The 14053-nt window shown below is 40.9% G+C and overlaps 1 protein-coding gene across 2 annotated transcripts; it reads left to right on the top strand.

Annotated features, from left to right (window-relative positions):
* Window positions 1-971: 971 nt before the first annotated feature.
* Mkrn3 (makorin ring finger protein 3) lies at window positions 972-11332 on the top strand. 2 transcript variants are annotated; one of them, XM_057756340.1, is made up of 2 exons: window positions 972-2380; window positions 10939-11332. In XM_057756340.1, exons 1-2 carry the CDS (start codon window positions 1059-1061, stop codon window positions 11006-11008), a joined length of 1392 nt encoding a protein of 463 aa, XP_057612323.1. In that variant the 5' UTR covers window positions 972-1058; the 3' UTR covers window positions 11009-11332. The 2 variants fall into 2 exon arrangements, with proteins under 2 accessions (XP_057612323.1, XP_057612322.1); XM_057756339.1 differs by lacking the exon at window positions 10939-11332 and having other exon boundaries at window positions 972-3185.
* The last annotated feature ends 2721 nt before the right edge of the window (window positions 11333-14053 follow it).

Genomic DNA, 14053 nt, shown 5'->3' with positions numbered 1-14053 from the left:
TATGTTCAAATAAACAAGTAGGGATAGGAAGAAAGCATGATTATTACGATAAAAAACATAAAACTACACTCTAAAAGTCAGTATGTGACCACGGTAAATACACTTAGCGTTTTAGAAATACGTATAAAATTATTAGCCCGATAGAATATATATGCGAAATGAAAGAGAAAAAAAATCGGTGTGGAAACGTGAATGAGCCACTTAACGGTGCAAGGCCGGTATTCTGAAAGTCTCTGTATAGAATTTAAAGAAAGGCGGCAAACAAAGGGTCTCAATGCAGCGAAAGAAAAGTTAAAACCGCATCATCAACGCCGCCCAAAGCCCCAGCTTCTACGCTGTTGGGGGGCGAAAATAAAAGCAACAAAGGCGGGCATCTGAAAGGCGCTAATAGCTTCAGTCAGAGGGCTCCCTCCTAATTAAAGCGCACCCTTTCACGTTAACCCTTCGAGGGAAGAAAGACCCCCGAGCAATCCTGTCATTTCTATACGCGCCGCCGCCGGTGCAGAAAAGCTGCGCTTCGGCGGGGCACCGCTGGGTTTTAAAAATCAGTCGCCTGCAGGCGAAAGGCGGGATCCACCGAGAAATCGTTTGTGAAGCCCATGAGAAACGTTTTGCAAAGCTCCCGGAGCCGCCGAGGGCAAACGCATCGATTGTAGCGTCTTCTGACACAAAACGAAAGTAATCAAAGATGACGCGTAAAACCGAAACCAGCGGAGGTTGCACATCAACCTCGAGGGGACAGCGTGTGCAAACGGGGTCCAGGGGGCTTCAGACACACGCCGGCGGCTCCGCTAGCCGATATCGGCGCGAGAAAAACATGGCAGAAGCAACTTCCGCTTCGACACCGGAAATTGGTGTTACACCCGGAAGTGTCCCCCAGCCGGGAAGCAGGCCGGAACTAAAGTTCACAGGGAGCCGGTTTCTGGTGGGAAGACAAAAATTGGTGCACTTCCTGCCGAGAAGCCGCGGAGATCGCTCCAGCTCCAGCTCCGCCGATTCAGACACAAAATAGATATAATATTACACTTTTTGGACAGAGTAAGGGACAGGCAATACAAATGGAAGAGTCTGCAGCTCCCATGAGGCCCTACGAGGCCGCAGGAGCCGAGGCAGGTGCTGAGGGGGGGGAGGGTGTGTCTGGTCCCCCCCTTCCTGAGTTTGAGGCCTCCGGAGCTTCTGGAGCAGTCAGCTCAGCCTCTGTGCAAGAGGCATCGGGTTTGGCACCGCTCCGTGTGGCTCCTGCGTCAGCGGACCGACGCGCGGCGAGTTTGAGGCCAGCTCTAGCCGCAGGGGGCGGAGCCAGGTCTGGTTCTGAGCGGAACAGCGGCAGCTGGACCAAGCAAATCCTCTGCAGGTATTATCTGCATGGGCAGTGCAAGGAGGGCGATAACTGTCGTTACTCTCACGATCTCTCTGGGCGGCGCAAAGCTAGGGGGGGGCAAGATTCCCAGCCCGGGGCCTCTGCAGATAGAGGGCCCAAGATGGCCACTCAATGGGAGCCCCCGACTCAGGAAGTGGCGGAAGCCCCCCCTACTGCATCCTCCAGCTTTTTGCCTCTGATTGGCTCGGCTGCTGAAAGGGGCTTCCCCGAAGTTGAGATTGACAATGCAGGCATTGGCTCAGCTGCTGAAGGGGGCTTCTCTGAAGCAGAGATTGACAATGCAGGCCTAGCTGCAGCCGCTGCGGGAGGAGCGGGTGCTGAAGGCTGGGAGGGAGCAATTGAGTTTGTTCCAGGACAGCCCTACCGAGGTCGCATGGTCCCCTCACATGGTTTCGAGGCTTTCCCGCAGAGCCCGGAATTTGAGAGAGAGCACATGGCTATAGGCATGGGGATGCCGATGCCAGTGCCGATGCCGATGCCAATGCCCGTGCCAATGCCGATGCCAGTGCCAATGCCGCTCCCGCTTTGCCGCTATGCTGCCCGGGGAGAATGCCTCCGTGGCGAGAGTTGTGCATACCCCCATGGAGAAATATGCGACATGTGCGGGCAGCAGGCCTTGCACCCTTGGGATGCAGCCCAGCAGGAAGCTCATAGGCGGGCCTGCGTTGAAGCACATGAGAGAGATATGGAACTCTCCTTTGCTGTGCAGCGCAGCATGGACAAAGTGTGTGGCATCTGCATGGAGGTTGTCTATGAGAAAGCCGACCCCAGCGACCGCCGCTTTGGCATCCTTTTCAGCTGCAACCACACCTACTGTCTTAGGTGTATCCGCAGGTGGAGAAGTGCCACACAGTTTGAGAACAGGATCAGTAAGTCCTGCCCACAATGCAGGGTCTCCTCTTTCTTTGTCATTCCTAGTGAGTTCTGGGTGGAGGAGGAAGAGGAGAAGGAGAAACTTGTTCAGCAATATAAGGAGGGAATGAGCCAGAAAGACTGCAGGTATTTTGCTGGAGGCTTAGGTCACTGCCCATTTGGAGAATATTGTTTTTACAAGCATGAATACCCTGAGGGCTGGAGAGAGCAGCCTCCGAGGCCAGATGGTGGTGGATCGTCAAATGCATACTGGCATCAAGTTTTGGAGCCTGTGCAGTTGCGAGAGGGAAAAGTGCTGCTTAAAAGCCGAAAAAAGGAGTTTGCTGTGCTTCGCCTGGCCAATCAGTTGCTTAAGAAGTTGCTTTGCCTGAGAGGCAATTCTTCCTTCTCTGATAACCGTTGGCTCTTGCTTCAGTACCAGCTGGAAGAATATTTCAGTTTGAATCTGTAGTATCATGCTGTGGCATGTGGTCTAGTCTGCTAAGGCTCTGTTGTCTGCTGTTGCTTATTTCCCTTTATCGACTGACAAACCTATTGCTTTCAAAGGCTGTTGAGGCAATCTTTATGCAGTATTGCTGTTTTCCCCTCTATTTCCCTTTTCTTCTCACTAGGATTGTGCTGTTATTCTGTGTTATAAAATAACAAGAAGTTATTAAAAGTATTGTTTGGTGGAATTAATATTTCTGTCAGCTGATGAATTGTGGTGTCTTTTCCCAACAGAATTAAATCACTTCTAGTCTAGTGTTTACAGTATTTCATTGTGAAGTCCCTTAAGAGTAAATGTGACAAGGTGACAAAAATCTTTAACTGAATTATGAGCTTTTTGCTATATAGCCTTAAAAAATGGACGCTTACAGGGCCTTGCAGCTGCTGTCTGTGTTTGTTTACATGTCTGTTTCTTCCCTTCTCTTTCAAGTGCACTTGTTAACTTGTGGTTACTTTGTGGTTCTGTTTTACTTGACCAAAATGAAGTGCATATGTTTACATGTTTTTATCCTGTTTGGCTTGATGTGAAATTATTTATATTTGAAAATATATATTTAAGAATGATATATATGCGTATATGTATACAAAGATGTATTTGGAAACAGATATACACCATAATATATATGTTTGAAGTAATGAAATAAATCCATAAATGAAAGCCCAATGTTAAAGTCTAGGTGTATGGACTGTGTGTGAATTGTGTGGATAATCTCTCTTCCCCTGCACTGATGTCAGTGATTAGCACCTAATAAAAATGACTGCTATGTGTATTGGACTCTTTCTAAAGGACTTATGAAGCGTGACTTTGATACTTCTTATGGTAGCATTAACAGCTTCTCTGTTGTTAATAACCACAAAACCTATGTGCCTTTGCATGTAGACATCATCTCATTTTTCTTAACAGTGACAATTCCTGATCTCAAATACACAGTTGTTTATAGTCATATCTCAAATATCTGGGTCTTTTTATACTTTACAAACAAAGTATTTTTGACGAAAGGTTTTCAAAATAAAAATTCTAAGACCATCAGAGAAAATGAAAATATTGAAAACAGAATATAGGAGTGGAAATTTAAAAGTGAGGCATAGGACTTTAAAAAAATGTTAAACATAAAAATCCTGAAATCTTTTAATACAAATAAGCCATAATTTGATATAAAGCCATTTTTAAAAAATTCAAGTTGATTTTTTTTGTTTTGAATAAAACTACATTCTACTTAACATACACAATTATAGTTAAAATAAAAAATCAGGAGGATTGGGGGGAAAAGTAACTGCAGATACTGTCAGTATAAAAGACCAAGTTTCTATTAAACACTGCAGGAGGAGAAACATGTAAAAAGCAATAAACTATAATTAACCTAGAATATGTATCTTCCTATTTTTCACTCTGTGTGACCACATTAAGCAAGTGACTAGTTCACAGAGGCCGTATAGTTCCAGTGTCCACTGGAAAGTTTTACTGTATCTTTTAGGAAATGAAAATGTTTTTTATGCAGTCACTAAACAGTACAGTTTCAAGCCTCCCAATTTTGTGGGTCTTCATTTTCTGCTGTGCACCATGTTCTGACTGTAACAAAGCCAACATGCAGAATTTGTGTTTTGTTACAAAGCATAGTTTGAAGTACGTTTTTCAGAACTACCTTGCTTGGCACTTCTAATTTTTCCTGTGAGATGAAATAAATGAGTTGGGAAAAGCATTTACAGCAAGAATGGAGTACAAGCAATACATTTGCATGGCACTTGAGATTAGATGGTTCTGCTACATCTACCTGCTCATATTAATACTCAGAAAAAGTGTGCGGCTAATTAATGTGCATCTTTAACACGTGGGTTGATCAGCCAGGTGCAGCAGGGCATGGACAAGTTTCCACAAAATGGGGTGTCTTGCAGTTTCTGTCTGAATTGCATGGCTCAGTGTTTCGGTCTTTTGTTTACAGTGTAGCTCAGCTTTCTAGATCATAGCATGCCCTTTCTTTTGGTACTCTGAAACGGTGGCCCTGTGAGATATGCCGTAATTCTCCCCGCTCCCTTTTTACGATTTTGTTGTTGTTTTGAGACAGGGTTTTTCTGTAGCTTTGGAGCCTGTACTGGAAACTAGCTCTTGTAGACCAGGCGGATCTCGAACTCACAGAGATCCACCTGCCAATTCCTCCTGAATGCTGGGATTAAAGGTGTGCGCCACCACCACCTGGCTGTTCTTTCCTCTTAATTCCAAGCAGTGCAACAGTTAGGAAGTCCCTGGACAGCTGGGTGTTTTCCCACAGGCTAGGATTTGGGAGTGTGTCAGATAAGCCACAAAGAATGTGACCAAATGGGGCACTTTGAATCAAGGACTGCTGACTGTCAGCCCTCAAAGGAATTTCCATAGTTAAGATCTAATGGGGGCATCGATTTGAGCTTCGAAGGCTCTGGACTGTCTCCTAATGTACACTGCACAGCCTCATGAAATTACAGAATTTTATTCATTGAGTGTTGAAATAGGAAGTCATATTAATTTCAATAATTACTATTGCTTAAAACCTAGTAGAAAAATGGCCTAAAAGACAGACTATAGGGCAATAGAGGCCCGGTTGAGCCTCTTACCAGCCATGCCATCAAAGTGAATACTTGTGTCTTCCACCTCAGTTTATACATAGGAGAAATGGGTGCAGTGTTATCTGTTTGTATGATAATTGTGCAGAACAAGGGCAGTGTAGGGAAAAGGCATAAAACATTTAAAAGTGTTTATAAATATGTGGAACCTGCATGTCTCTCAACCCAAGTGGCTATTACCTGAATATGAATATTCTAGGTTTTTCTTTCATGAGTTTTTGGAATTTGGAATAAAAATTAATTTGAGATTATTTTTGTAGGATATAGGTGTAATATCATCAGCCTTACATTAATATTTTAATAGAGTTTTTCCAGCAGAAATAAAATCATACTTAAAACTAAACGTGTTCGATTTACATGCATAAGAATCCCAAGCAGCAAGAGTATTTTTTATAGTAGATGCATAATGGGGAAATAACAAGATGCTTTTGAAAAATCAAAATTCCTTTTTCACTCATCAGGTCATTGAGAAAGAGGTTAATAACAGATGTCACAGTCATCAAAGCCGAGTGAATTTTTCTCATCTTCTTTCCCAAGAAGACTATAATTCCAGGCCTGCTCTTCTGGGGAACAAAAGACCCCTTGCCTCACAAAAGTTTGCTTTGTGAGGGATTCAGATCAGGCTGTCCCCACCTCAAAAGAGCTTAGGAACTCTTAAAAGAAATGTCTTTCTAGCTGCCGCAGAAAGCCTGATGAAACACATTTAATTCCTTTATGCTTCCTGAGTGTAAATTTGGTGGGTGTACACAGATACAACCATGCTGGTGGAGTTTACAAAGGTATCACTTAGTGAAGATACAAAATTTCTCACAGCTCATGTCTCTGATTCCATATACAGAATTTCACAGACTCAGAGAAATGTTACCAGTCCACAGTCAATGCACATCTTAGTGCACTGCTGTTTGCACATATATTAATCTCAGCACTGTGGTTTCTGCTGCCATAGCTTATCCCAAACTGCAACTGGATGGCACTGGGGTATCGATGAGAAAAGGTACTATTGGGAAATAACATAGTACTAGTGTCAAGAGATAATTAACATGTCAAAAAATCTTGCCATGAAAATACATGCAGCATTGATGGGACACTGACCAAAAATAATTGACTGTATAATGGATCACAGTAAAATGGTCAATTTAATTCAAAGTTAAGTAGGAATTGATCTTGGTATGATTTTTGGTCCAGAACTAAATGTGACACTTAATAACGTATTAGAATGAAATGGAAGGGTTGGGATGTATTCTAGGAAAATAAAGATTACAGAATAAAAGATATTTTTATCACACTAAATAACCATGAAAATATCTTCATGTATCTAAAGATTATTCATCAGTTTGGTAATGTAAAGTGCATATATATCTATTTTTGGCATCCACAATTCTATTCATGCACATCTCCTTTGAATTCTGAGTTTTATTAAATTCACATAAATTAAAAAAATCAAGATAAAAATTAAAGCATTAAATAGAGAGATTGCATTAAAATAACATAAAATGTATACTACACTACCCATCTTTATCAACAAAATGAACAGAAACGAAAACAACATACAGTGGATGAATTTACAACAGAAGGTTTATTAAGCAAATGTGAGGATGCATTGTTCAGCCAGATGACAACTGAAAAGAAACCCAAAAACTAACATAGAAGGAGAATATTATACCGTATTTTATTTAAAATATGGCTCTACATAAAATGCTTAAATAATAAATTATTTTAGTCCTATTTTATACACTCAAAAATAAGAATGAAAAGTGTTATCTTTATTCGTGTTATGATTGAAAATTTTATATCAATTGTAACACAGTTAACAGATAAACACACAAATGCTCAATCTTATGAACTGTCTTGTAATAAATAAATAGTGCAACCATAGTAAAATATTTAGCATTTATATCCTTTTAATACATTGCTCCTAATCAAAATTATCTGTTTTGATTTTGATCAGGAGAAAAGGAGTTCTCTTTTTGTTGTTAGTAAGCATTGTTTTAATGGGTAAATCTGTACAAATTAATAAAAGAACAAAAGGAAACAAACAGATGTGACATCTTCCAGAGAGAATGCAGCTTTCTCTCTTAATGGCTGAAACAGTGTATATTTAAAATCCAGAATTGCATAGAAAGTTATAAAAAGCTAAATGAAGCACTGAAAATTTTATTATGAAATTTTCATTAAAAAGCAAAACTTAGAAGAACAGCAAAAGTCCTGTATTATTGAAATAGATATTAATATATAAATCGTTCAAAAGAAGCACTTTTTAAGACGGCTGATTCTTTTGGGTTTTTTTGTTTTGTTTTGGTTTGGTTTTTCGGGACAGAATTTCTCTGTAGCTATGGGGCTTGTCCTGGAACTAGCCCTTGTAGACCAGGCAGCCTTGAACTCAGAGATCCGCCTGCCTCTGCCTCCCAAGGGCTGAGATTAAAGGTGTGCACCACCACCCCCCAGCTACTTTTCAAGAGGTCTTAAAGAATACTTAAGACGTGAAGTTATATTCCACCCAATTTGATAGGGAATATTATAATTACCTGTAGATTTGATGATATCTTAATGAAGTTCAAGTAGGCCATTTATGATTTTTTTTTAAAGGAAGAACTGTGTTGTAAAGTCTGAACTGTTTATACTAGTAAGAGAAAGCCTTGCTTAGTAGCAAATGCTTGTAATCTTAGCATTCTGCCGGCAAAGCAGGAAGATGATGAGTTTGATGCCTGACTATGCTGTATATCAAGATTCTATCTCAACTACATCAAAACACAGCTCTGTTGGTGGGTTACTACCCAGGGAGTGAAACAAAAGCCTGGCTAGAGAACAAGGGGGAATGAGTCAGTCAGTGAACCCTGACATATGCTTCAAGTACGAAGAGGTGAAGTGTAGCATTCAGATTCATGTATTTAAAACTCTTTTAAAGTGGTGTGTGTGTGTATGCTCATACACCATGTACCACAATACTTATCAAGAGAGTGTATTTATCTTAAAGAGACGTTTATGCTAGATTCAAGTTTATGATACAAATTGTGAAAACAACTTTGTGTTATTCATAAACGGTGTGTGAAACTGCAAAATCATTTACAAAATTAATATGGGACTTAAAGGTCTTATAGTCAGGAACACCTAAAACATTTTGGACAGAATTCTTAACACCAATATCTAGTTAAAAACAAAAACTGAACTGAGCTTATGATGTGCTTCTGCTTGTTCTACAGATATTAGGATGATTTTTCCAGTCATCCTAACATGTTAAATTCTATTATTAATAGCTTATAGCCACTGAGAAAACTGAGACTTAGTGAGGCAGTGATAGTTCATCAGATTCCAAGTCTGACTTCTCAGCTGGTGCATTGTCTTACAGATCTAACTATCTTATCTATCTTATTTTGAGACCCCAAAAATTTGCATGAGCAAGCCCAGAAGAACAGCTTCCTTTATAATTATTCAAAAATAAAAAAACAAAATGTGTAGGGATGCTGGAGAGATGGCTACAAAGTTAAGAGCACTTCAAGAACATCTTGGTTCAATTCTCAGTTCTCATCTGGAAGCTCACAACTGTTTGTAACTCCGGTCCCAAGGGATCTGATGCCATCTTCTGTCCTCTGTGCACATGGACAGGGCATGGATGTGGTGCGTAGACATACATGCTGGCTGAACACCTATACACATAATATAAAATGAAAAAAAAAGTTTAAAAAATGATAAGTCACACAGGAACTTCTATAATGCACAATGCCTTCAGTAAAACAAGATAAATTAACAAAACTGAATTAATTTTATTAATAAGTTAGTAAAAATATGAAGAAAACCTGCACGGAAGATACAAGTCCTTATAAACTGGGAAACCCTTTCAAGCATCTTTAATCACAGGACTTACTAAAACTGCAAAATTTGAAATCATAACTGGATCCCGGGGAGGATGCCCAACATTTGCCTGTGGACTTTATCTGTGCAAGCACACATTTTTGTATGAACATGGACTCTCATACATGTAGATATCACACAAAGCAATGGCCCATGTTAAATTCATGTAGGGTTTTTTTTTTTTGGATTATCAAATTTGAATATTTGGGAATTTCAGCTCCTTGTTAAAGATGTAGCTTGTGGGTGTTATACTCTAGGCTGTCACACCACTTTCCTACATCTCTTTGCTATATGTGCTCTTTATTTTTTAGGTTTATTTACTTTATATGTCAATAGATATACATCTACCTGTGACACGATAAAAATGCTTCTATTTGCTACAATATAGCTAGACCTAGAAATCAATTTTACTTAAAAAATCGACACACAAGATGGCAGGAACGGAATGATTTCACTCCTGTGGAATTTAACAAAGCCGAGCTAATTGAAGTGAGAACTGAATAGCAGTGACCAGAGGTCAGGGCGTGTAGAGAAGATGGGTGAACAGGGAGAGTAGTTAATGATCTTGATGGCAGAGGCAAAGAAGAATGAATTCTGGTCTTTATCACACAGACAAGTTATTGTATTTAGCAGTAAGATATTTAAAATAAGTAGAAAATAAAATTTGAGTGTTCTGACCTCAATAAAATCATAGATATTTGACGATATAGTTTCAGTATACTGAGTTGATCCTTACACAATGGGCAACTGTGTGAGACATGACACGGTAATTCCTATTAAACTGTGAGAAAACGTCCAAGGAGACAAAATTTTTGTCCTGCCCAAACCCAGGTGCCCACTATACTATACACATAACCCCCACACAAATGCACACTTTTATAGAAAGCCACAAAATTCCACATTCAGTATATGTTCGCTGGCATACACATAATGAAATGTACACAGGCACAGTAATCAGAGTCCCAAGCAGCCACATGGTCAAACACTTTAAAAGACACACTTAAAGCACAGGTCTCATTGTGTATGTATTCATATTCGAATGTACCTCACACAAGCACAAACCATCCACATGCATATTTGCTATCATAAAACATATTTAAGGGCACAGAAAGATGTGTTTGCAGATTGTCACTTGGATATGGAATTAAAGCAACTGAGAGTAAGAACCAGAGTAGCTGTCGGGTCATTATACGCTTTATACACCCAAACATACACAAATGCATAGGCATCCTTTCAAAGCGTCCCATAATAATATACTTGTTAACAAACACACCAGCATATTGCACACAGAAACAGTTTTTACACACGTAGAAATTAATTTACATAAATGCTCACACAACTCATAAAGCATTTACACATGTGCACACACAAAATTAAGAGTCATAACCTTCTAATGTACTCACAATTTCAAACTATAAAAATGAAAACACAAATTGACACTGAAAAACGCATGCTCATTTCACACAGAAGCATACACCCATGAGCCCATGTTGATATTCCATAGAAAAACATGATCACAGGCAGAGTACCACTTTTAATTTCACCTACATATCCATTGGATCTATGTGTGAAAACTGTCTCTATAACATAAATTTACAAATGCCATGTCTGTATTTTCTTGTTTTAAACCATTTCTTCAGGAATGTTTTTCTTACTTCTCTTCTCCTGAATGACTGGTTTTCTTGTCGCCATCCAAGTGTGTATTGAATACTTGATTCTCTTCTCCTTGCTAATTGATCATTTTTCCATTCTAGCACCTCTGTTGTTTTCTGGGTCTCCCATTATTTTTTCTGTTGTGACCCCTTTGCACTGAAAGTTGCTTAGTCAATGGCTGTGTCCTCATCTTCTCACTGATGATGATCCTCATGGCGTACACTCCGTCACCTTCTCCATTGCTGATTCACCCAGGACTTCAGCTCTCTCTACGTATTTCTGCAAATAATTTTGTCTTCATTCTCACCCGGAACAGACCATATAACCATATAACGAATGCATTGCGGGTATCATCAAATTCATTTCAGAACAAAGCAACTGATGTGCACATCATCACAGCATGACGACGTTCTCTAACTGTAATACGGGAATTTAGAGACTGAACTCATGCTGTCCACCTTATATCTGCATTTCTACTTTGGTTTTTCTTGTGACAACTTCAAAACTGCCAAGCGGGAAAACAAGCTTAGCACTTTTATCTCACATCTCTCCCATGTATTGAGTTGAAATAAATGAAGAGATTTTGACTCTACTAAATCTCCAGGCCCACTGCTTCAATTCTGTTGTCCGCCATGGCCTCTATCTAATCAGCTTTGATCCTCATTACATAATCACAGTGGCTTCCATCTGTGTTCTTCCCAACCCATTCCTCCTCTTCAGGCTCATCTGTCTGAGTTTATGGGGTGTGCTTGTTATTCCCTCCCAAAGTGTGTAAGTGATTTCACACTGAACACAGAAAAGGTGGGGTAGCTGCACAGAATTTCAGATGGAAGATTAATCAATCAATGGTAGAGAGTGCTGTGTGTGTCTGTGTTTGTGTGTGGGCACGTGTGTGCATCCACATGCCCATGTTGTGTTCAGCTGTGTTCCAGGCGACAGCTTGGTAGTTAAGCTAATGATCTATCACCATTAAAACAATTATTCTTAAATGTATGAGTGTTGTGTCAACATGCTTGTATGTGCACCATGTGTATGCATGCATGCAGTGCCTGAACAGGATAAAAGAAGGTCCCTTGGACCCGGAGTTAAAGACCCTCCTGAGCTGTCGCTCCCCCCCCCCCCACTCAGGTCCTTAGCAGAGCAGCCAGTGCTTTTCACTGCGGAGCAATCTCTCCAGCCCCACTTCTTGCCTCTTTCATTCAAATCCAGCATGTACCATCCCCGTGTTAACTTTATTTTTGAGGTTTGTATAGTCAACACAATTTTTGTAGTATTTGGAAACAGACAAAAGCCGTGACTTGCACCTTGGTCCACAAAGCACTTAAGGTCTTTCTAACTATTCTGATCTGTCAGGCCTTCTCTTGGGAAAAGGGTACATTATCCCCAAACTACGACTCAACAGTTGTTGGGCAGAATAGGTATAGACTTTCTCTAAGTGCTGTTTCTTTGGCGAAAAACCTTTGTTATCCCATGGGTTAAAGAAAACGGTTTCCTTTGCAAGCAAGGCAGTGATTCCCTGTAAGAGTCTGACCCTGTAACAAAGGCCTCAGAGGCAACCCAACTCTGAACCATGGAATTGCACATTCTTCCCTTCAGTGTTCTTGGCTGCTGACATTAATCCCCGCCCCCCCCTTTTTTTACAAGACCCATAAATTGACTTTTATTTTTTAACTTGTACAAGTTATAGGTCACAAGAATCTACAGGAGATTATGGGTAACTGACATAACTATAGTGAAAATGAGTTTTATTTAAAAAAAAAGTAATGTGGTCTACTCTGATTTATTCTTAAAGGGGACTTTTATCCCTGCTACTATAGCACGCCTTTCTTTTCATCCTTGTCAAGCCTGTTAGTATTCTTTAGGGGAGGGAGGGCAGAAAGTGTCCATTTCCAAGGTGTCTTTTGGCAGCAGCAAACATTCACTTTTATGATTTTTATTTGTGATTTATGATTTATGATTTTATTTATGATTTATGAAACTTTGCAACGTCATGTTTTAATGTAGCATACAGAATAACAGTTCTTTTTGTTTTGATTTTTTTTTTTAAAAAAAAGTCTTTTAGACTTTAAAGGTCCAGGCAATTCTCTGTCCAATAGGCAGAATTATTTAGAACCTATTTTTAATCTATGTTTTAAAAATATCTATTCTTTGCACCAGCACACTTTAAAACCTTGTGTTTAGGAACAAGAGCTAGAAAACAAATTACAGCTACATATCAAGATCGCTAAAGGAAACCTGAGCCGGGTCACAGTGAGGCTTCTACAGTTAGACTCCCTGATGAACTTAACGTTTATCAGACCTGTCACACTTCATTATGAACATTTAACTGCACCTCAGTAAAACAACAACAAATAGAAGTGTTCAGTTCGTGACCATTAGGAAGGAGACAAAGGCGAATACGTAAGTATGGAGAGTGCTTAAGAACATGCAGACAAATACAAGTTTTTTTTTTTTTTCTTCTCCTGGAATAATGACAGCTGAACACGCTCCGAGATATGCTGAAGATTTGTGTTTGTCTCCCCCCCCCCCCCCCCTTTTTTTTCTTCCTTCTGGAGTTCTCCGACTTGCAGCCTTGGGTCCTTCGTGTCGGTCTCCACCGATGCTGTCCCGCGCATGCGCTATGCTGAGTCCGCCAGTGGAGCGCGCCGGCACGGGATTTGGAGGCCAGGCGGGGACATCCAGGGAGGTTTTGCCTGGCAGGACCCCGATTTTGGTGTCCAGCACGGGTCCCTTTAGTGGGTCACGCGTGGCCGGACCCAGCTCTGCTGCTGAGATTGGCGTCGCTCTACTGTGTTCCGGGCTGCATCCCTGCTCCACTCTCCGCCTCCCCGGCGCCAAAGCGCGAACAACCTGCCTGGCGGCGGGCAGCCAAGAATCTGCAACACAACTTGGGAGGGTGTCTGGGGGTGTTGATGCGGGATCTCTTCTCTAAGGGGGTGACACTCGACCAAAGGATTAGAACAATCTAAAGCACCAGAAGGGGGGGGGGGTGGGGGGGAGGGTAGGCGGGGGCATAGCCAACCCTAGTCCGCAGAGGCTGGCACGGAGTCCAGCCTGCCTATGAATGAATGCTCAGGGAAGATTACCGACTGTGTCTCAGGCACCAAGGTCTCCTTAACCCCTCACAAGTCCCAGGAGGTCTGAATGCCAATGCAACAGTACAACAGAAGGGATTTTATACCACGAAACTGTTTTTTGAAGAGTGTTTCCTAAAGT

Source organism: Chionomys nivalis, chromosome 23 (genome assembly GCF_950005125.1).
Source record: "Chionomys nivalis chromosome 23, mChiNiv1.1, whole genome shotgun sequence".
NCBI classification, from domain to species: domain Eukaryota; kingdom Metazoa; phylum Chordata; class Mammalia; order Rodentia; family Cricetidae; genus Chionomys; species Chionomys nivalis.
Note: the sequence above shows the minus strand (reverse complement) of the source record. Positions and strands in the feature narration are given on the sequence as shown.

What these genes read in the sequence shown, in the direction of transcription:
- Mkrn3 (XM_057756339.1), top strand. Translation starts at nt 1,059, where the DNA reads ATGGAAGAGTCTGCAGCTCCCATGAGGCCCTACGAGGCCGCAGGAGCC.